This window comes from Pleuronectes platessa, chromosome 4, assembly GCF_947347685.1.
Source record: "Pleuronectes platessa chromosome 4, fPlePla1.1, whole genome shotgun sequence".
Classification (NCBI taxonomy): Eukaryota; Metazoa; Chordata; class Actinopteri; order Pleuronectiformes; family Pleuronectidae; genus Pleuronectes; species Pleuronectes platessa.
In genome coordinates this window covers 13671095-13694125 of record NC_070629.1, presented here as the reverse complement: position 1 = coordinate 13694125, position 23031 = coordinate 13671095, and the positions used below count along the sequence as shown (strand labels likewise).

At 43.4% G+C, this 23031-nt stretch overlaps 2 protein-coding genes across 2 annotated transcripts in view; one reads left to right on the top strand and one right to left on the bottom strand.

The window, feature by feature from the left end:
- The window catches only part of bin3 (bridging integrator 3), a 28817-nt gene extending 18743 nt beyond the window's left edge, over positions 1-10074 (top strand). Inside the window, exons 6-9 of the mRNA XM_053419882.1 lie at positions 126-166; positions 4694-4835; positions 5895-6029; positions 8517-10074. Coding sequence (XP_053275857.1) covers positions 126-166; positions 4694-4835; positions 5895-6029; positions 8517-8663 — 465 coding nt within the window. The 3' untranslated portion in view covers positions 8664-10074. The remainder of the gene's footprint in view (positions 1-125; positions 167-4693; positions 4836-5894; positions 6030-8516) is intronic.
- A 476-nt stretch (positions 10075-10550) lies between these two features.
- Positions 10551-22614, bottom strand: acsl2 (acyl-CoA synthetase long chain family member 2). Its single transcript, XM_053421769.1, has 20 exons — positions 22521-22614; positions 18152-18402; positions 17925-18039; positions 17147-17211; positions 16955-17056; positions 16234-16333; positions 15087-15265; positions 14938-14970; positions 14692-14743; positions 14461-14534; positions 14054-14131; positions 13826-13960; positions 13573-13707; positions 12467-12635; positions 12300-12388; positions 12102-12218; positions 11886-12029; positions 11685-11786; positions 11527-11598; positions 10551-11427 (listed from the first exon to the last, which is right to left on the bottom strand). The coding sequence occupies exons 2-20, from the start codon at positions 18398-18400 to the stop codon at positions 11287-11289; spliced, it is 2151 nt and encodes a 716-aa protein (XP_053277744.1). The 5' UTR covers positions 18401-18402; positions 22521-22614; the 3' UTR covers positions 10551-11286.
- Positions 22615-23031: the final 417 nt, after the last annotated feature.

The following is a 23031-nucleotide window of genomic DNA, read 5'->3' as shown; positions in this document are numbered from 1 at the left end:
CTGTTTTGTTTTGAGTTAAATTTTGATGTAACTCAATTTGACAGTGAATAACAATTCATGAAGTCCCTTCCTTGATGTAGATGTGCTTATTGCTTACATTAACTGTTTTTCTTTCTAAATTGCAGGTCAACCAGATCCAGAAGACAGTTATCGACCCTCTGAAAAAGTAAGTGTCCATCTTTATATCTCTCACTCTTTTTTCTTCTTTTTTTACTGCTGTATTTTAAAGGTTGACTTTAAATGATCTGTTTACCAGATCAGTGTCAAAGAGTTATTATGGATAGTTTCCACTTCTGTTTGGACCAGCACAAAGGTGGACAAAAGTGGTTTAAGATACATTGCACAATCACAGAAAAGTGTTGTAAAGGTGATTCAGTTCAGTTTTGGGGCTTAATTTCCCTGATGTAGTATTAAACATATCTGGGCAGATTAAGTCCAGTTTATGATTTGACCTTATTCTGCTCCTCACACTTGTAGTGTGGTAAGTACAGCCACAGTGAACAAGCTCAGAGAGGACTGCTGTGTAGTAATGCAGTTTGTAAAAGTGGTGCTGCTTTGGTATCGCTAGTGCGTCTGGAAGAAAGGTTATTTGGTTCTTATTCCTAATACTCGCCCCCATCTGAGCAGCCAGTGAGTGCTATTCCATTCCTTAAGCCTACATTTTTTTAACACACACGCGCGCACACACAGGCAAACACAAACCCGAGGTACTGAAGGGAGTGGCTGGACTAGCCCACCCCTCTTCCGGAGAACTTGTTAAGGTTTTGCTTCCTCCTCTTTGCTCCTCCCAGGAGATTAAACATATGCTTTGTAAGAGAGCAATTGCATAGGTTTCTATTACAAGCTTGTGTTGAACTTTCTGCCCCATAAATTTGTAATTTTTCAAAGTAACCAATATGAAGAGATTCCTCTGTAAAACATAAATAGGTGGGGTCAGTGTCTGTTTTTGTGTGTGTGTTTGTGTGTGTAAAGCCCTCTCTTCCTCATGTGCTCTGGTGGCGGAGCAATGACAGGATGGAATGGTTCTAATTTCCTCTTCCTGGTGGGCGGCAGGCGGACGTGTGGGCAGGCTCAGAATATGGCAAAGGGCCCAGCTTCCTGGACCCAGAGGATTGGATGAGGGGGAAAACTGTCTCAGGACAGCACACACACGCAGACACACACATACACATCAACACATAGATACACAAACACCTACCCATATTTTGTCAGGGGCACGGTCTCACAAGGAATGGTATTTTAGGCCATAAAGTTTAAAGGCATTTACATGATTCAGAAACCAAGCGGAGAAAGAAAGTTTATAAACGTGTTTTAGAGCCAAGCTTAACTGACCTCATCATTAACTTTTTACCTCCTTAACAACAAGGCACTATTAGTTATTAGTCTATCAAAGTGTCTTCTTTAGAAAACGGTACTTGAAAGCGTCCATTAAGATTCCATTAGTCCTTCACTAATGAATATTTTTCATTTACTTAGTCTGAAAATACGCTATCGCTGATCTTGTTTTATTGTAAAGAAAATCAGAGAAAGAGGGTTAATGTTAATGGAAGACCTTGAATAGGTTGTGTGTTTTTGTGTGTTTGGTATGTTATTAAAGTGTCCATGTGTGACTGCTATTTAATATTTTGGCATCCATCCTTAATACTTGAAAAATACGGTAAAATGAACAGTAAACGCACACAAAAAGATACAGCCCCCTCCTTCTCCTCCCCTCTGTCTCTTTCTCTCTCTCAGGCCCAGACGTAAATTTCATCCCCTCAGCGGGGGTCACTGAATGATATCACTGTGTTTATGTGAGGGGAGGGGAGCGCAGCGCGTGGGCATTGAGGAATTTGTGTTACCTAGCCCTTTCTGCACCGTTGCTCTTTTCAGCTACGACTGGAAAAGCCACCTTCACCCCTCTCAATCAGGAGGAAGACCCTGCCGCTGGGGCAGGTAGTGAGAGGCCTAGAGCCAGTAGTTGAATTTGGCCTTGGCTGTGGGGCTGCTGCCATTTTTGGATTCGGTCTCATTTTGGTGCTGAATTTTGGAATAGAGGTTACGTTTTTTTTACACTCCAGATGTTTGCTATGAAGTTATCAATCTTTTTCCCCCATCTGGTGTATCGGGTATCCAGGCTGCGTGAGCTGTCTTGAGTTTTGATCAACAAAGCACAAGACAAGTTGCGGCAGATCCAACTCCTTCTGGTTTCTGCCGAGATAAAGGTGTTTCAGTTGGCGTGTACGTCACAAAGACTTTCCCATGGCCCACTGCTCTAAACCATTTATACAACAAATGGTAGTAATTTTATATTCACAGCAAGCATGTTCAAACAAAACCTGCCACTTGATGTAATCTTGTCTGACAATCTAGGTTCTTCATCTGAGTCTGTGGCACAGTCCCATATTTTAGTGGTTTGTTGTGTGTTTTGCAGTAGTTGGTTGTGTGACGGTGATAGTCAAGTGGGACAGCCAGTATCTTAGACTGAGGGTGTCTAGACCAGACTTGGGCTTGGCTGACGGGTCAGACTGGCCTGTCTGTGGATTGGCAGCTGCTCATAAACACACTCTCTGGTGCAGACGCTATTTCCATCCAGCCTGTTGACCACACCCTGACCTGTCACATGGACAGTGGTGTGCCCTTGGCCTTGTGTTGCTCTCAACCAACACAGGACCTCATTCAAACTGGGCTGACCACAAATGCAGACCTAGCTGGATGACTGGTAGTTGTCCAGCCGAGGCCAGGACATCGAGGGAATGTCCAGTTTCTGGACACTTACATACCAGTCTATCATAAAAATAATACCTACAACCATGGCCGTATTCTGCTGTTTATCCTCGTGTGGGAGCCTTTGGCAGAGCTGAGGTACTGTAACTTCTGTACAGAGCCCTGAATGTAACAGACAGGTATCAACACAGTGGACTGAAAGGACAAGAGTGGGTTAACCCTCTTTGTTTCTAGCTCTTCCTCCTTCTTTTGCACCAGCAGAGGCCCTTAAATGTCTTTGTGTGCTGAAACATGGCAGTTGCTGGCAGTGCTGTCCCAATTTTAGAGCTGCATACCATCATGAGGAAATTGCATGGTTCAGGCATGTGAAGCATGCAGGTGAAAACGTGATCAGCCATTGTGTTGTCTTAACGTTGTCTCTTTTGCTTGTGATCAGGCAATAGGATCGAACTAGAGAGCAGTCATGTCTAGAGGGTAGTTACATAATCCCTTGGTACTTCAAGAATGTGTACACTGGAACAGATAGTAGACATGAGGATCAGCATCCACCCCTGCCATAAACTGGGCCAAAGTGGTATTTTATAAATAGTGGTGGAGCGTGGGCCGCAGGGCTGGGCTGAGTTGAGCTCTGTGATGTCACTCCATAGTTACTAGACCACTCCTTACTTAACTTCCTGTCGGAAACAATCCCTGCTTGTCTGAGACTGCGCCTCAGTTTGCGTCACTTTCTACCCGACCCCCCTCCTCCTCTCCTCTCGTAGTAAGATCACGGGCAGTCACAGCTGTGATTTCACAATCAGTTCGCTGCTTCCCAGTGGTTCCATCAACTGCTGCACAGAGCAGGTCAACGGTATGGAGAGGAACGTAGACCACGAAGCCCACACATATTGTGGCTAATAACAATATATAGGCAGAGACACACATAATAAACTATGGTAGTAGTGGGCCTCCACACTTGATGAAGTGCATTCAAAAAAGCTGCATCTCAGGCTTCATAACAGTTTTTATGACATGTAGCAAACACCTGTGTAAATAATCTTGTCACTGGTTTGTGTTTACATGTTGGAAAGGACCAAAATAAATCATTGTCTGGCTTATTTATTAATGATTGTTTGGACTAATTTCTGCCGTTTAAACAGCTTTAAACAGTGATGCACTCTCCCTGTGGTGTCTGTTTTTTTCCTCTGTTAACTTTTCCCCCGCCTAACTCTTATTGAGGCATAAGGACAACGGATGAAATAAATATAATATGTTGGGTTTTTCTAAATAAGGAAAATGGAATATAAATACCTCACTTAAAGATCTAATGTAATGGCATTTACTGCCTGATTTATATTAATGCTGAATACATTTGAGGATACTTTAATATCAAAGTTTAGATGTTATTAGTCATCCAAGCGTTATAACTTGAATTTTTATATATTTTTTATTTAATACTATTGGGTTGAATATTTACTGTATAACAATATTCCTGCTTCCCATTAAACGCAGCCACAAAACCAGTGCAACAAGTCCCAGGATGAAGCTCAGACTCCTGTTGCTAAGTTACAGATGAATGTTTCCCTATTTTTAGTGCTGAAGACCAGGATTCTCGTTGCAAGAATATATTTTCATTTGGATTATGATAATTGTCACAAAATGAATTGTTTCATGCCATTTTGAACTACAGTAATTAGATAATAGATTAGAGGAAGCTTAATGCAGAGCCGTCCTCTGGGGTTTGAGAGTACCTCTACAATAAGATGTTGAGGAGAGGGGTTTTATTAATTCATAATGACTTCTATTAAGATGGGATGCAATGCAGAATGCATGTCTACAAATTTCATAGGAAAGTTGTTTTAATGATTTCTGTAATTTTATTTTCTGTGGTAATTTTTTTCCTAAGCATTTATGTATTTCGGTGTGAGTGTCTGGGAAATTTATGCTTGTGTGTGTGTCCCATTGTCTTTGTCAAAGATGTTTAACGTGGTTCCTACCTGTCTTGCAGGTACAGTGGCGTCTTCCCCAGCCTCAACATGGCAGTGAAGCGGCGGGAACAGGCGCTGCAGGACTACAAACGTCTGCAGTCCAAAGTGGAGAAGTATGAAGAGAAGGAAAAAACGGGGCCCGCTATGGTCAAACTACATCAGGTAACTGTGGTTTAAAGCCTGCATGGCTGCACGTGTTGGTCCACTCGAATGCTCCCTCGATCTGCCGAGGAGCAGAGTTCACTTGCTCTTACATGTTGCTCGTATTGTGAATTGAGCAGAATAAGTGGAAAAAGACAAATGCTGACTGGATATGAACAAAAATAGTTGAGCACATGCATATTGTACATGTACGCTCCTTCACCCACGCAAGCTACCAGGCTCTCAAGTAGTGCCTTTTCAAAAAGGCAGTGCTGCACATCTACAGGCACGTAATTGAGAATTGTAAACACACACACACACGTGCACACATACGCACACACCATGAGGCCACTACAGAAGCGCACACATTCACAGATAACGCTGCAGTGTTGCCTATGCTATTCGCTCTAACACATCCTCACATGGCGAGCCACCCACACACATTGAGAAAAGCACTGTCAGGGGAACAAAGCCTTGAAGAGGCCCCTACATCCCTGCCCTTTGAATCCCTGCGCACTTAAAGAAATGATCCTGACAAAACACTCGGTGCCATTTCAACTGGTAAGAAAACTAACTAAGTTGAACAGACCAAATCGTTATGCAGCAGATAAACAATATCTTCCAGTATAAATATAGCAACTCTCCCCCCCGTCCCCGTCCCTTTAATGAAAGAAAAAAAAATTCACCCTCTCTCACATATTCATTGTGCATTCCATAACTCCAAGCCTACAGTAGACTACCCACTAATACATTCACACACAGATCCGTGGTGCTGGAGTCCACTCACAGCCAAGTCTGCCCACATTACCCACTCCTCCTCAGTGTGGTCGTGATCACAGCCTTTTTTTTGCGCCTCCTCTCCGTGGGAATTAGGCAAATATTTTTCTGAACAATAAGAAACTGGACACTTGTGATGAATTAACAAAAAAATAGTTTTTCTTTTCTTGTTTAAATCCTTGTACAATGTGGAAGAATCTTTAATGTGTGCTGTAAATTATAATCTAAAATTATATGATCTGTGAAATCAGGCCTGACTGTGACCACGGTTGTTTTCTTTTCTGTCCCCCTTCCACACCTCAGGCCAGAGAGGAGCTGCGACCAGTCAGGGAAGATTTTGAGGTAAAAAACAAGCAGCTGCTGGACGAGATGCCCAAGTTCTATCACAGCCGCATTGACTACTTCCAGCCCAGCTTTGAGGCTCTCATCCGGGCCCAGGTTAGTAACTTCCCCCCTCCCTGCAGATACACACACAATGAGACCAGCAAACCCCAAAGTATGCTGTTGCAAACTGTGAGCTTTGGTTAAACATGGTCTGATGAAAGGGAGTGTATAATCCTGGACGTCTGTCTCCCTCCATGCTGTCCTAATGTGATTAACCCCCAATGACAGCCCACACTGCTGTGTTTAGCCCAGGAAGGCCTCATCTTTGTGGCTCCAGCGCAGCCCTGCAAGCCTCCCTCTTAACCTGCAGCTTCACTTAAAGCAGCTGGACATCTCAAGTTAGCGCCACCATGTCCCCCTCCCCCACCCCAGACCTGCCTGTCATTTCCTCCTTGGGACGGCCACTGGCATACTTCTAATTATTAAACCAGATTAGCCCAGACCTAATGACAATTACGGAGTTTGATGATGTGCTTTGAACTTAAAATTAGCAAAGTGAGTAATTGACTGTAACCAGTATAAAATATTCACACAAATCTAAGCTCAAGATATTTTCTCTTTTGAGGTTGTTTACCTTTTACCTGCTTTTTTGGTGCAACAGTTGACACACTAGCTAATCTACTCCATCTACATTATCTGTATTCATATTGTTGAACAAAATTAGTAAGCATTGTGTGGGGCTGTGGCTCAGAGGGTAGAGCTGGTTGTCCACTAATCACATGGTCACTCCCTGGCTCCTGCAGTCCTCATGTCGAAGGGCAAGATGCTGAACACCAAACTCCCCCGATGATGTAACATTTGTGAGTTTGTGTTTTTGGAAGGCGCTCTATGTACTGAATGTCTATGTATGTCTGCACTGTGCGCATGTGTGTGAATGTGACCTGTAATGCAAAGTGTTTTGAGTGGTTATTAAGACTAGAAAAGCACCATTTACAATTTTTACACACCCGCACACACACACACACACAAACACTCACAGAGCAGCACGTGGGTGGTCAGTGGACCAGTGGACCACATCCCCAGCCTTGCTGCAGTTTCATCCTCCACTCCCTTCACTTCCAGCTGCTTGTTGTTGCTCAGCTCCCAGTGGCAGCAGGAAAAAGGCACAAAGGCAGCTTTTGTTGCGAGTATTCATCTAAACTGCCACAAGTCCTGTCCAGCAACTGTCAGTGAGACACACCGCCTGACACGTTCACCTGTGCAGATGTGGATGAATTGAGACATTGTCTTGCTGAATTCTCTTCCGCATGTGCTCATGGCAGAAAACACCTCCAAGATGACTTCCTTTGTCTCTTTATTTCTCTGATGGTTTGTCTCATGAAACATCACACAGTGTTTAGGGACTCGCTGGACACAATGAAACTTAAATTACTCTGTGTCTTTGTAGGCTCAGAGGTCAAAGTGTAACCTCTGTACATAAATATTAAGCAGCTGGAACTATGGTGTGTTAAAATGCCTTAATAGAAGTCATGTAAATCACAGCTCTGGCTTCACCCGAAGATTGTTTTCTTTATTCGAGGAGGTCACAGTTGTGTGAGGCTGTGTTTGTATAGTATTGTCTCTGCTGCAGAAGTCGCCCAGACACTGATCTGGTGTACATTATCATCACTTGTCACATGCGCATTTCCGATGGCCGTTTCAACAAGCCACTTTTGGTTAAAAAAAATAATATATATATATAAAAATGTATATATCCGCTTTACCCCCACAAACACCAGTAACCCAATACTTACTGCCCACTCATGTGGTTTAGGTGGCAAATATCGTTATAAACATCCAGCGGTCTTTGACATTGATCATTTAAAAGGTTGTTTAAAAACCTGAAGATGGAAGATTTGTTCCGCTATTTCCATTTTGAACCAAAACTTCTGCTGTGACCCTCAGTAAATCAGTGAGAATTTCTCCCACTAGTATCTCAGTAGGTCTTTCTGTAGTCTACAATAGGACACGTGCGATTTTAGAGAGGCCGACCCTTAAGAGCCTTGTATGCATCGCTGCGTGAATAAATATTGGGGTGTGTGTGTGTGTGTGTGGGTTTCAAGGGGTTGTATTTCCCAGTAACTTTCATTCTCTGCCTACTCTTCTGGAGTCTTGTAATGTGATTAAAGTCTATTAATCATCAAAGCAACTCTCTAGGGAGCCTGACTCATGAACTAAGGGGAAGAAGCAGGGGTGGGAAGTGTCAAAAAAGCTTTCAGTGAACACTCTTTACCTCTTGTTCAGATCGGGAGAGAAAAGCAGGGTCACTACCCACTGAATTTGTGGCTTTGTCTGAGTTGTTTGATATCTCTGGGCTCCCTCTTCTCCTCTCAAATCATTTCTCATTAGCGAGGTTGAAGAGCTTTGAGATCAGCAGCCTTCAGACTTGTGCCAGTAAAACCCAGGTTAGATTGTGCATGTGGAGCGGAGTTGGACATGATTTTTTGAAGTTTTTCCGCAGAGGCATTTAGGAGAGGTCTGTGGACTGTCCAGACTTTATCAAAGGATTTATTAAATTTTTTCACTATCACATCATTTTCCTTTTTCTGTCCTGCCCCTCAGGTGGTCTATTTCACCGAAATGTACAAGATCTTCAGCGAGTTAACAGACGAGATCGACCAGGCAGGGTTGACTGACGAGCAGAGGGAGAGGGAGACCGAGGCCAAGCTCAGCGAGTTGCGTGCTCTGTCCATTGTCGCCGACGACTGAGGGAGGAAAGCCGAAAACCGGGATAGGCTGCTTTCATGCCTCTCTGAATGGATTGCACTCTTTTCAGGCTCCTCCGGGCAGCGCAAACGGACAGCAGTGGCCTTCACCTGATTATCAGCTTGCCCCCCCCCCTCCCCCTGCAGTACACTCCCCATGTTTCATTCTATCTACAAAGACCCTGCAACTCAGAGCAGCTGAAATGCCACATTAACTAAGCCATCAGCCAATTGAAGCGTTATAAGCCAAGGTTTTTTTTTTCAAGTTAAGGAATCGAACAGCTCTCGTCTGAACTGATTAACTCTGTGACATTTCTTGGTTTTATGAATATCTATAAGCATTTGTTTCTAAAGAAGGAAATAAGCAAGGACATGATTTATTAGTCACACTGCTACAGTTAAAACAGAGTGTAATATGTTTTCCCAACTTTAAAATTACAAACACTACAGAATGAATGTTAAGGCACTGTATGCTATCGGCAAAAAAAATGTATTTCTGTATTTTGGCCTTTGCTGGTGATCTGTGTGTGAAGCTCTGTGCCATGATGTGCGAGGGCTTCTAATGAGGATTGAACAGGAGGATGGTAACGTCACCTGTGAAGAACCAGCCTACATTGTCCTGACTGTGGCTGTAACATGAAAACTAATTTGTGTGAATTCAGAATGTGCCTGTGCAGCAGTGTTGAAAGATCGACCACTTAGCTGGTCGGCTGCGGAGACGATAAGTATAATCACTGTCCATAACAAAGGCTGGTGCTCCCTCTAGCGGAAAACACTGATCATGACACACATTTTCCTTTTTATTCAAACCATCCATCCTTTGTTCTATTGTTAGTGGTTCAGCTCATCTGTTAATAAAGAAGCTCCTCTAATGAAGACGGTCCTCTCTCTGCCCTGTACACCAGGGACGGAAGCCAACTGTTTTTGGCTTTTCTTTGTATCGGACCAAAATATGTTGTCAGTGTCATTTTTTTCCACCTTCATCAGGAACAGCCTCAGCACGATGACCATGCTCTGGTTAGTGGAGCCACATCGTAGTGCTCACACGCTGATCGCTCCCATTTCATGGCAGTGGATTTATTTTTTCCGGTGTCATAGCAAGAGGTTTATTTATTAATTGACAGTCCTGTTTGGTTTTTAATATTGAAACAAAAATTATTTGTTTTCACGTTGCTTCATGGAACGTACATCTGTTTTGTTTTTAAAAAGTGAATTAATGAAGATGTTTTTGTAAATGAGTTAAAGTTGTAGAAGAGGTAGATTTTTTTTTTTTTACGTAAATAAGTGAACACTAACACTGGTGGTGTTTTTATTTAGGTTTTAAATATATTAATGCTACAAACACAATGTTTTTCTGATGTCATCTTGATGTTTAATCAGTCATGAAATAAATGAAGTCTGAGAATACAAACCGATCCTCTTTGTGAACCTATTATTATTATTATTATTACCTCCGCCAAGGAGGTTGTGTTTTTATTTGTTTGACTGTTAAATGAATAACGCAAAAACTACGGAATGAATTTCCATGAAACTTGCTGGAAATAATCCAGTAGATGCATCAAGGGGCAGATCCAGGATTTTCTTTCCACTTTAACACAGGGATTGGGTGTTTTTCAACTTTTCTTTTGAGATCTCAGAATATTTCATGGATCTTGATGAGAACAATCTGGCATGGTAAGGGAATAGATATTTACAAATCTTCATCTAGTGAATTGAAAACATGAGGGGGATGTTGGGTCTTTACAGAGCTGTGTGCTCTACTGAGTGACTCTAGTTACTATTGTTCTGCTGCCTTGATGAACTGGAGTTTGGATAACGACTCCATGTTTAGGAAGTCGAGTGCAGGAGTTGTGACAAACAGGCTGTAGTTAAATGACGCAAAGGAAAGTCATCAGTTTCTAAACTTTATTTCTGTTCGGTTTTGCTTTACAGGAATTAGTAGTGTCCTGTTGACATTTGTCAACATAAGTATTTACAGTGAAGTCATTTTATTATACAAGTCATTGCTGCTTGAAACCATCCTTAGTTGAAATGATTTATCTTCAGGTGAAGGATTACATGCTACCACTAGTTTATAAATATCTCCAATTAGAAAAATGCAAGAGCTAAAATCAAGGATGTTCATGGAAAAGCTTATATGATGGGAACCATCGACCTTAAAATACAGATCTACAATTAATGCAAGTTCTAACAGCCGCACAAATACAGCATCCCTTTAAAAACCCTTTGTCTGGGAAAAGAACACGGCAGCTAAATGTAGTTGTCTCTGCAGTTTGCTTTATCTAGTAACTTTTGAGAGTCTCCGCTCTACAACTACACAATAATTTATTTATAGGTAATTTATAGGTAAAATCTCCCTCTGAAACACAAAGCTGATAGACTGGAAAGTAAAATAAAATAAGTCTTATTTTCCATGTAAAGAGTTAATACATTACACATGTGCAGGATGAGGGCACGGGTGGTGGATACAAAACTCAATCAAATAAAAAGCAAAACAGCATATTTCCATTAAAAAATTTCAGAGGCACTGCTGGGCATTCAATGTTCTACTCCCCCCCCCCAGCCCCTTATTGGACAACAGTTACTCCTGGCTGTTTGTGTGTGAATTACCGAGTCGAGTCCTGTAATTAAATGGCCGTCTTGCTGTACATGCTGGATATCTGTTCCTCAAAGACTCTGCGGATGTCGGCACGTCTACTTTTCAGGGTGGGTGTGAGGAGGCCGTTGGCGACGCTGAACGTCTCCGGATGCAAGTGAAGGTCTTTCACCTGAAAGGAGGGGAAAGACATGAAAGCAAAACCACAGTCACAGTCAGCATTGGTGGGTTTGTAGCTGGAACATTTGAACTGTCGGCAGCGATCGCTCACTTGTTCTAAGGACTTCAGCCCCGCTTCCTTTCCCACGGCTCTCATGTCCTCTAATACTGCATTCTTCACATCCTGTTGGAAGACACATCTTTTTAAAATCCATGCTCCATCATACAGTAGTGATTAATTAAGAAATTAAATATTGAGATATGCCTTACAGGAGTCTGGCACAGCTCCTCGTAGGACCCAATAAATCCCCGCTCTTTAGCCCAGTCAACAAACACCTCCACGTCAGGCACAACTATGCCTATGAGATAAGACTGCAATACAAGAGAGGAATCAAATATTTAACTCTTGCCTTCAGGCATGTATTCTTAATAGATCAACTGAATGGGATTTGCATTGAATTAGCACCGTACCTGTAAACTATCTCCGTGCACAAACACCTGGAGCACAGGAACACAGCGCATGTAGACGTTTTCTATCTTTTCCGGAGCGATGTATTCTCCCTGGGACAACTTGAAGATGTGCTTCTTTCTGTCCACGATGCGCAGCGTCCCGTTCTGGCAGGGGAGAAATGATGTAAATGCCCATTTGCTCTCTTGTGATCATATCTGTCCCCCGTCTTAACTTACTGGAAGCCACTGGCCCACGTCCCCACTGTGCAGCCAGCCGTCGCTGTCCAAGGCCTCAGCCGTCCTCTCTGGATCCCTCAGGTAGCCCCTGAACACACTGGGGCCGCGGATGCAGATCTAACACAGGATTCAGCCGTGAGAAGAGTCGGCAGGCGTCAAAATTGTCTGGCAATTTGCAGAATGAAGAGTCCGACTCACCTCTCCTTCTCCGTTCTTAGCGTAGTATTTCATGTCGGGGATGTCCACCACCTTCACCATGGCGCAGGGTAAAGGAGCTCCAACGTGACCTGACACACACAAACACACGTGCTGAGGAGAGGCAGCACAGGAGCAGCCAGCAACTGGGGAATCAGGCAGTTTCTTACCTGCGGTCCAGTCCCCCGGCATAGAGAAGGTGCAGCCTGCGGTGCACTCTGTCTGACCATAGCCCTCAAATATCAGGCAGCCCAGCGTGGCCCTGAGGAAGGAGAGCACTGTGGGGGAGATGGGTGCTGAAGCCGTCAGGGCAAACCGCAGATTTCCTCCTAAATTGGCCTGAAGCAGGTAGTGCACATAGTATTTGTTTAGAATCCTATTCTAACAATGATCACCGTCGGTAATATTTCCCATCTGCATCGACCACAACAAGCCAGATACTTTCAGTCCCTGTTTGCCTGTGTGCAGGCTTCACCAGTGAACTGCCACTGGGCCAATAGGCTCTGGGTGATTTTGGAACTCACTGCTGGAATGGTTGGAACAAATGTTATACTTATTATACTTCCAGGGCGACTGGTGCCACTGTGTTAACTTCTACAAAACATAAATAGTGATAAATATTAGTCAAAGTCTCAAATTACCAAGAGAGATGTTTTCAGGGTTGATGCCACTCGTCCTCTTAACCATAGACTGTATATCGAGATGGACGATGTGTCTCCACTTCCTCACACGGTCCCAAAATTAAGCCAAAGCATCCATGATACAAACGCTGCCCTCTTGTGCACAGTGGTGATCAGAGGATCAAGCCACGATAGGGAGGTCCCACCGATACACATGCTCGACCAATCCTGAGTCAGTCTCAACTGTCAATCATGACATTTCACCCCATTTTTATAGCATCAAATAACAAATTAAAACCAATCTAACCAGAAAGACAAACACTGAAAAATACACCAGAGTGATAAGCACTACCTTCAATGAAACAAAATAACTGTGAGAAAAATTGGATGTATACTTTGACTTTTCAGTTTGGTCTTTTTCCTATCCAATGACACAAAGGAGGCAGGATTTATATACAGGAACCAGCCACTAGGTGGCAATCAAGACGCCCTGGCTTTACATTTGGGAAGCTGTTATTTCCATCTTTATGTGTATAGTCAATGATTTTAAGTTAGGAGCGAATCATATAGCCTAATATTCTACATCCTAATGTAACAAAATGGAAATATAGATTTAGAGCAAAGGAACTGTTTAGAAAAAGCTTCCAGCGACTGACCTGGATCCTGTTGAACACCAGTTTGTCCCACAGACTGTTGTTACGTACAACCCCACTGCTCAGCTCCGCCTGCTTCCTCCTCACAGCGTAGTGAAGCAAAGCCCGTCGCAGCGGAGAGGTCACTGAGCCCAGGATCTTAACACACATCAGTCAAAATGGAAATGAACCGAAAATGAGCCATAAAATATAACCTACAAGGAATTGTGCCCTCTAAGTGCCGTGTAAATAACAAGGTCGGAAAACGTTAGCTGACCTTGTCGTAGATGCGGTTGAGTAATCGTGGCACGACAGGAAAGAAGGTGGGTTTGAGAGTTTTAATGTCGTCCATGAGGAGAGAAATGTCCCCTTGGTAGAATCCAACTCTGGCCCCGTGGCAGAACATAGAGACCTGGATCACAAATACAGGTTCTTTTTTTCTTTTTTACTATCAGCACCAAAACAGACATTAGAAAAACAAACTTCTGAGAAGAGGATCAAGTACCTGAATCATCCTCTCAAACATGTGGGCAAGCGGCAGGTACGAGATCGACACATCCTCCTGCTGGATCACAAACGAACCCTGAGAGAAAACGAGACGTAAAATGAGCAAAGCACTGGGGAGAGATAAAGTTCAGGCGGCAGCGGCGGCATACGGTGAAGCCTCGCAGGCAATCAAACATGCTGCATGGCTTTTTCAATAGCAGTTAGATAGCAGAATCTTTATACTGGGGCAATTAGTTAAAGTACCTCGCGGCGACAGGGGCAATCAAACACCCAATTAATCATACCATTAGACACAGCAGGGAGAGAGAGGGACAGCTCGGAGATACAGAGACACAAGCAGATGGGAAGTGGTGGAAGCTGTGAGGCTGTTCTCAATTAGACAAGGAGGTGGAAGAGTAGACAGACCTCCAGGATCTTAATGACAGAGGAAGTGTTGGAGGCGATGTTGCCGTGGGTGATCATGGCTCCCTTGGGCTTCCCTGGATAAATAAACAAGACATTATTGCAGAGCTCCGCGCAGCAAAGGAAACTACAGCGGTGCCATAAAGAGCGGTTGTTAGTGGGCACTGAAGGACACTTCTCTAATGATGTGAGTGAAGGATAATTAGGGGAGAGACTCGGGAGATCAGACGATACCTGTGGTTCCACTGGTGAAGCAGACCACGGCCAGATCCTGGGGCTGGGGCGGCTACAGCAGGCAGCAATAAAATATGACAATATTACACTGGGCTTCCTCCACTCTTAATTTAAGCATTGTTTACAAGTGAGTGTTAATTATATCGTATGGGACAGGAGCAACAATAAAACTGTCAACATGGTATTTAGAGGGGGATCAGGTATTTACTGAAACCAGCTTGATGGGGTGATGTACGTAGAACTCACCACAGGATCTTTGAGGTTCTGCCTTCCCAGCTCCTAGGATGTGGACAGAGTGGAGTTGATCATATCAATTTACATCAGCAGCATTGATTAAAGGGGAGACACTTCAATGGGTCTGCATTACAGGGACTCTGTGCTTCCACCCTGCTCACCATGAGCTGCTCCAGTTTCAAAACCTCCACCTCGCAGGCCTTCGCCCGCTCTACGAAGGCCTCGCTGAAACTGTTGAAGAGCACCAGGCAGGAGAGCTTGGGAGTCACGCCTTGCTCCTTGTTCTCTAACAGAGCGGCTGCCTTCTCCTCGCTGTCACAGATCACCAGGGTGATCTCCGCTGAGGACGCACCACGACACGACACACAGAGGAGATCGACTTTACACATCAGATGGAGGGAAAAGCAAGTCTCACGGCAGCAGAAATACAAGAACTGATGCATATAGGACATTAGAAAATAATAATGTAGTACTATCTACTATATAAAAAAAGAAGAAAAAACTAAATCTAAACATCACTTAATACTTTGTGTCCAGTAATTTGGGAAAGTAGGTGCATGTGCTCAAGAATTAAACTAAATATATTTCATAGTGCTACTATCCCACTTACATTCTTGTGTGCACCTAGCAGCTATAGTTAGGCTTTGCAAATTCAGATTTCACATTAAAAACATAGAACTACAAACGTTTGTGGATTTTATCCAGTTACCAAAAAAAGAGTCTGTTAGATATTAGCAGTGTTACCAAAGAGAGAGATCCACTCAACACAAATTACAGAGCTTAAAATATCACATCATATCACTATCAGACCCAGAAGAAATAATGTGGGGCTTGATATTTAACAGTTACATCTTACTGATAACAAGAAAGAAAGAAAGAAATGATTCTTTGCCAGAAAACCAATAAATCAGTCAAAGTTTCTTGTGAAAACAAGTACTTTTACTCGTAATTAAGTATTTTACCATACAGTATAATTCTTTTAAGAATACTTGACCTGACCCAAAGAGTATTTTCTTTCTTTCCAACATGATGTATATATTTATATGCTTTTCTCCAACATTTAATTTCATTATAATGTTTCTGTAAATCAATTAAACATCTGCACAGAGTTTGTATTTCCATCAGTCTACAAAACAAATGACTGTGAGAAAGGTCATTGTGCTGGTCAGAACACAATCTGCAATTAGAGGAGGCTGACACACCACTAATGACACATTTGTGAACTGGTCCTTTAATTAATAATGAAATCTCATTATTATCATTATATATTGATGTTAATTCCTACATGAAGGGTTAGGGTTTTCTCACCCAGGTGGAGTATGTGGACCATGGCCTCCAGCCCCAGTGTGTCATACAGAGGAACCACCGCCATGGAGTAGGTGTAGCAGGCCAGCTCTGCGATGATCCACTGTGACCAGCAGAGGGAGACAGAGCAGCACTGTTAGACTCCTTTCACCCACTGATGTATATTTATTGAGTCACATATCCAAACATCACAGACGTTTCTCCATTAGTGTATATATTACATGAATTTCATCTTTACTAAATAAACAAAACCATGTTCAACATAATAATAATTTAAAAAAAAAGCACCACCCACAGTGTAGATCAATGTGACGGAGCAGAAACTCATGTTTCACTCTCAGTTGACACGACTGAGTGTGAAGCGACAAAAGTGGCCCTGCCTCATGGATATATTAAAAATGAATTTGAGAGCAGACATGTTCCAATATTAGCTGCCCTGGAGACCCACATTCACCAGCAGCTCTCTGAGCTCAATATGAGTCAAGGCAAACACACTTTCAGGACATGTGCAGACAAACACAAATCACATTTTAAATGTCATAACTCAATAGGCATAGTTGTGATCCTGGGGCTCCAAGAGTCAAGTCATCATTCACAAATCTCTACAGAGATGTGTGCGTATGAGAAAATAACAAGTTTAAGCTTGGTGAGGGATCATTTTAAACCATAGGGCTGTTAAGCTCACAGGAAACCAACCAGTGTGGGAACAAAGTGATGACTGTACCTCTGGCCTGTTTTGTGCAAATAAACCGACAAACTGCTGCGGGTTCGGCTGACAGCCTTTAGCCAACAGCCCAGATCCCAGAACCTGCGCCCGCTCAGCCACCTGGAGGATCGGAGACAAACAGTAAAGAGTAACACATCACACTGAACCGATGTGATGACTGGACCATCAAAATACTACAACATGTCAGACCTCAGTGTAGGAGATCCACTGGTAGGGCTGACCCGGTTTCCTGGAGCCAAGGCACGCACCATTTCCTGAAGGACCCAAGACAAAACACTAACACCAGTTAAAACCAAGGCCCTGTTCAGTCCTGACAGATGTCAAATGACGGCATTTTATGTATTTTTTCAGTTTTAGTTCTACGTCTAAAGAAGAAGTCTTACATACTTCAACTGGAGTGGATTTGGCTTCGTTGTTTACCCCTGAAACTCCAAAAGTGTTTTGTGGACTCAAACACTTCACCCACGCCTCCATCAGCAGTGTTGAGTTGATAATGAGTGTATTTTCACTTTGGGTGAACTATCCCTTTTAATACCAGGTCTGGTATAGCATCATTTATAGCATCATGAAGTTGTTAGACTCAGGACGTGTCCAGTGGAATTATATTGCAGTGTTTTGTAATTGTAGCTCTGACACAACAAAGTAGTAGATGAAAAATAAATATTTAGACTTTGATTGTATAAAGGTCATGTTAATCAATAGTTCTTAAGTGTTAATTAACTTGTTGATAATTAAATCCATGTAAAACATATTTTATCAGACTTTATGTGCAGTTCGGTGACTTTGAGATGAATTTGACTGTTGAACATGTAACGAGTTAAAATTTGAAGATAAATAAGTATTTTACTTTTGGATGATTTGATTGGCTGTTGCTTAATGTCATAATAATTGTCCGCTTTGATCACAAAACGTTTGCCATTTGCATAAAGCCAAATTGATGTGTCGCGGCAGTGTCCAGCGTGGTCACCTGAGATCCTCAGGCCTCTCTGGAACATGTCGTAATACGTCCTGGTGTCATCGTAGTAAAACTCCAGCAGGGAGTCATCTTTGAGAAGAGCTGATCTCCTGCAGCTGGGATCTCCCTGCAACCAACAGCACTCTCATCAGACACAGTCAAAACACACTGCTGTTATATTGATGCGGGACATCAACACTGACACTGATGGTTCAAGTGAGCGACCACGACCCACTCACGTTCACAGCTACGGACTGGGCTTGTAGATCGCAGGGGGGACGCATGGGTCGAGGACGGGTCACCAGCCAGTATGCAGTGAGGGAGGCCAGCGCTCCCAGGCCCAGCAGAGAGGAGGGGGACAGAGACAGCGAGGACAGAGATAAGGAGGACAGAGGCAGAGATGGCAGAAGTCTCCAGAAGTCGTCCCCTTCAGAGCCTTTGAGTCCCGAGCTGGAGCGAAGTGACCCTAACCACTCCTGAAAATGCATATCTGAGAGAAGAGGAGAGGGGGAAGAAAAAACAACAAAATCACTCTACAAGTTACTGTAGATACTTCCTCTAACATCGCATCCATCAAAATACTTATTATCGCGGGTGAGGGGGCTGGAGCCGATCGACCTTGGGCACGAGGCGGGAATACACCCTGAAGGTCGCCACTGTATCGCAGGGCTGACATACAGAGTCCATACAGAGAAGAACCACAAAAACACAGGGAGAACCTGTAAATACCCCGACTGAACCGGGATTCGAACCGAAAACCTTCTTGCTATGAGGCGATGCAGCACCACCGTGCCACCCTCTATCTACACCTGCTGATCTTCCATCTTTTTACCATTCATTCAATAATTGTTAAGTCCAAAAACATATATTTTTTAAAGCCCAAGTTAACATCTTCAAAGTACTTGATTGTCCACCCGACAGTCCAAATAAAGACTTTATTACTTTTATCTAAAATAAGGGCAACATGTTTTTATAAATTCAAAAGCTGAGGCCACAAAATGTTTGTTTTCTGATCAACAAAATAAACTATTTAAACCGGTACAAACGTTAACATCTTAAAGCAACCCCCTGGTCGCGAGCAATGTAAACTAGTGGCATACAATCAACCTTAAAACACAGAATGCAGCAAAACCCCAAATAATAGTGTGATTCAAAGCATCCTAACATTTCTGAAACTATAAAGTCTGGTTAGCAGACTGGATCCTACTGGGTCACAGGCTTGGCACCATGGACACACAAAGAGAGAGAGAGAGAGAGAGAGAGAGAGAGAGAGAGAGAGAGAGAGAGAGAGAGAGAGAGAGAAGGCCTGAGCTGTATACAGGACAGGAGGGGGGAGGGTCGGGTTGAGACACCAGGAAGTAATAATGACTGGCTTAAAAGAAACAGGCACCGAGGTTACTCTGAGGCATGTTGTGCCACTCTCTTTCATCCGACGGGGAGCGAGAGAGACCGGGGTCGGTACAGTGGAGAATCGAGGGGTTGGTGATGAGATAGGGTGAGGCGAGCGACCGGGGGGGGGGAAGTCCCCCCTTATGACTCCCTGCCAGCCTCTTTATAGTTCATATCCAAAACTGAACGACAGAGGGACACAGGGGGAGAGGCAGTGTGAGGACGACTTATGGCCCCAAAACAAACTTGTGTTTAAAAAGTTAACTAAAACTAAAACTGCTCATTTCACCCCCTCCCCTGACAAACCACTTCATCTTCCCTCAGGCAAAGAATTCACGTCGTTGAATAAATCTCCCCTTTCCCACATCCCCTCCCCTACCCAGAAACCTCTAACCCACTTTCCCCCCCCCCCCCCCCCCCTCTGCCCCGGGTGCCCAATAGAAGAGGGGATGAAGAGTGGTATCGCACCCCTCCTTCCTCTCTACCCGGGCCGATGCCGAGCTGCTTCCCTTCCCTGCCTGGGCAGAGAGATGCTGCACGGCCCTTGAAGACTGATGCCACAAACTTCAGAGGGTTTCAAGCATCGATATTTTTAAGTAAAAGCTGCTCAGTCACCACTTTACACCTGCAGGTGTAACAAAGCAGCAGCTGATCCCCTCCAGCTGAATAAAGGGAAAGCAAAAGGGCTTTGTGAAATGGAACATCCCCCAAAAAGACCCGAAAGTGACAGTCTGCTGTGAAGAGAGCTTCCTGTAGTCTCTCTCCACCCGCTCCCTCCTCTCTCACTCCCATTCATAAAGCCTATTGTCAAGGCCCAGACAGGGACCATTGTGCTCCCAGCTTTTACTCCCTGGAAGACATGAGACAAAAGACGATGGCACTTACACACACGTGATGAGACACCGAAGGGAAATACACTTTCTCTGCTGTGGGAGAGACAAAGCTGAATGCCTTTATCACCTGGATTTCTACTGATGGGAATTTATCGCAGGAGCCGTGACAGGGACGTGTTAGCGAGGGATCACGCAGCATCAAGTGGAGCAGATTACATTTGTGTTCGCTGCAAATGATTAAAACAAGGAGATAAACGGACATCTTGCCATGCAGTGCGCAGAACACGCAGCAGAATGCAGGTTCACAGGGAGACAGCAGGCGTTTAACAGATCGCCTGAGGCCGCCTGCAAGTCTGTGCACATTTACTGCTGCTGACAGGCAGCGACAGAGCTGAGACTATACTCAGAGCAAGAGTGTAGTTTGTCATATAAAAAAAACTAATGAGCAACACACGGGGACATGGAATGTGCGAAAACAGAAAACCAAAAACTGGTTCTGGTGAAGATCTGGCATGAATGAAACTGCCCAACTGTATTTCTGATGGATTGAAAGGCAACAAGTTAAAATAAATTATATTAAAATGGGAGATTTAAAAATATGTATTTAAATGTACCTTTTGAAGGTATTGATAGTCAAAGAACAACCATGTTTGCCAGGGCTATAATATAAAATAAAGTAGCTTCATCATAAGCTTTTTAATGTTTTTGGTGAAGTTAAATGATTCAGAAATAAAAAAGGAGCAGGTGAAGAGGTGGGATCAGAAAAGGGGAAAGTAAACTCAGTTTCTCTTTTGACATGTCTGGCAGCCAGACTCTGTTCAAGTTTTAAATGATTTTTGAAGATTTTCAGTCAAACATGAAACGAGAAGTCAAGGCTCCTTTTGAAAAATATGTGCAGAATTTTGGTTCCAATCTTCTCACAGACGAGGGCTGACATATGTACTGGAAGAGAGCCACTGCTGGTTTTGCCATCTACCTGTTAAAGCCAAGAATATAGATTCAGCAACAGAATGAGAGGAGACTCTGTACAGTCGCCCACAGAACTAGGGGCAGCAATGCCGGGGAATGTTTTCCCCTCTGACCTAGAAAACTACAGGAGGTAACTTGAAGAGAGGGGGTGGGAGGCAGCTTTTTGTACCCCCGCCACCACCCCCAGTAGCAGCAGCAATGAACCCTGCACACTTTCCATGTGCCCAGAGTGGTGAATGGTCCGATCGAGGGGAGATGGGGAGAGAGGGGACACGTGACCCCGGCAGGGCAGAGGGGGGAAACCAGAAACAGGAGAAAAGAAAGAAGCTCGGGGGGGTTCTCTGGCTGTGATTCCCAAGCGAAGCGTGAAGAACACATACACACACTGGTCACAATGATGTTGTTCTTGTCCAGGAGGAAGGAGATGAAGAATAAATGAGAGAGACCTGGCATCCTGCACGTAGAGAACACGTTTGGCTCTCCACACGTGGATCATGAGTCAGGATTCTCACAGACAATGACATATTTGGGTTTTTCAGGTTTCTGCAGCATCACGGGTCCAAACGTGACTGTGCAAAGGTAATGCTCCTCCAGTGTTCGGCTCTCCTGGCACCACACCTCATGGCTGCACTTTTGAATCAGTGAGTGTTTCTGTGCACCAGTGCACGTCGCCCAGCCTTGCACGACTGGCAGGAGCTGTCAGACTCTCACGTGGGATCTGGAGATACCAGAGAAGTTGGCATTGGGCCGTGTGGGCAATTTGAAACATGTTGTGTTTTATTGCCCCAGAATGAAATATCAAGACGTGTAGAAAATGCACAAACAAACCACATAAAGCAGGACGAGAGTAAATGTGCAGGATTGTGATTTTAACTAGAACAATGTTAGAAAACCTTCATTTCAGGGCTGAAGCACTTTCCAACCATAATTACTGTAACCTCAGTTTGGATCAGGGACAAAATACCACAGATATGTGCTTCACTTGACAGTTACTCACTAGTGCATGCCAGGTTATTTAAGTACACTGCAATAGCATCCGTAAAACTCAAGATGTCTGCAACAAGATGTATATCTACAAACTCTACAGGAGGAGAAAAGCTGCAGGTGAACATAAGTTAAAGCTTCAGATGAGCAAATGCAAACTGCGAAGCAAATACTCATGAATAAACTGTTATTACCAATCACTGCCTGTGTCTCATCACTGGGTCTGTCCGTGATCCAGTGATGGAGAGTGAAGGTGTAGAACTACAAACTGCAGTCAGTTAGGAGACTCACGGTTTGTCCTCAGACTCTCAGCTCCCAGCGCTGCAGTCCAACTTTCCTCTGCTCAGGATCACAAAGTCTTCACAGTCGAGAGGAAAAGAGAGAAAACAAACCAATACAGAAGGAAGAGAAAAAGCGAATGATAAAAACTCACCTTAGAAAAAAACAGACCTCCAACTTTATCTTAGATTATGATCCCCAATTACAACTTCAGCTGCAGCTCCATCGAGATCCGTGCACGGGTCAAGCTAGAGACAATATACATCCATATCCTGTCGGTATTCCAGAATAAACTACCACTAATGGCGGCATTGTGCCTCGCAAAATTAATAATTGTAGACGTATCAAAATAAATCCATAAATAAACAATTAAATGTAGAAAAATACATCTATAAGTGAATAATGTAGAAATATCTAAATACGTGTAAAATAAACAAATACATGAAGAAAAATATAAATAAATACCTACATGAATTTATAAATGTCTAAATAAATTAATATACATATATATATATAGAAGAAAACACGTAAAATGTTTAAATAAATATACAAGCAAACGTATAAGTATATGAATGTATTAACGCATTTGTAAGTAATTTAATAAATGTTTGAATAAAAAGATGATATTCATGTATTTTATGTATTAAATCATTTCTGCTTATATT

What these genes read in the sequence shown, in the direction of transcription:
- acsl2 (XM_053421769.1), bottom strand. Translation starts at nt 18,400, where the DNA reads ATGCATTTTCAGGAGTGGTTAGGGTCACTTCGCTCCAGCTCGGGACTC. An exon ending in TGTTTGAGAGGATGATTCAG is followed by an intron (nt 13,961 to 14,053) that starts GTACTTGATCCT and finishes TTTGTGATCCAG; the next exon opens with GTCTCTATGTTCTGCCACGG. An exon ending in GCCGGGGGACTGGACCGCAG is followed by an intron (nt 12,389 to 12,466) that starts GTAAGAAACTGC and finishes TGTGTGTGTCAG; the next exon opens with GTCACGTTGGAGCTCCTTTA.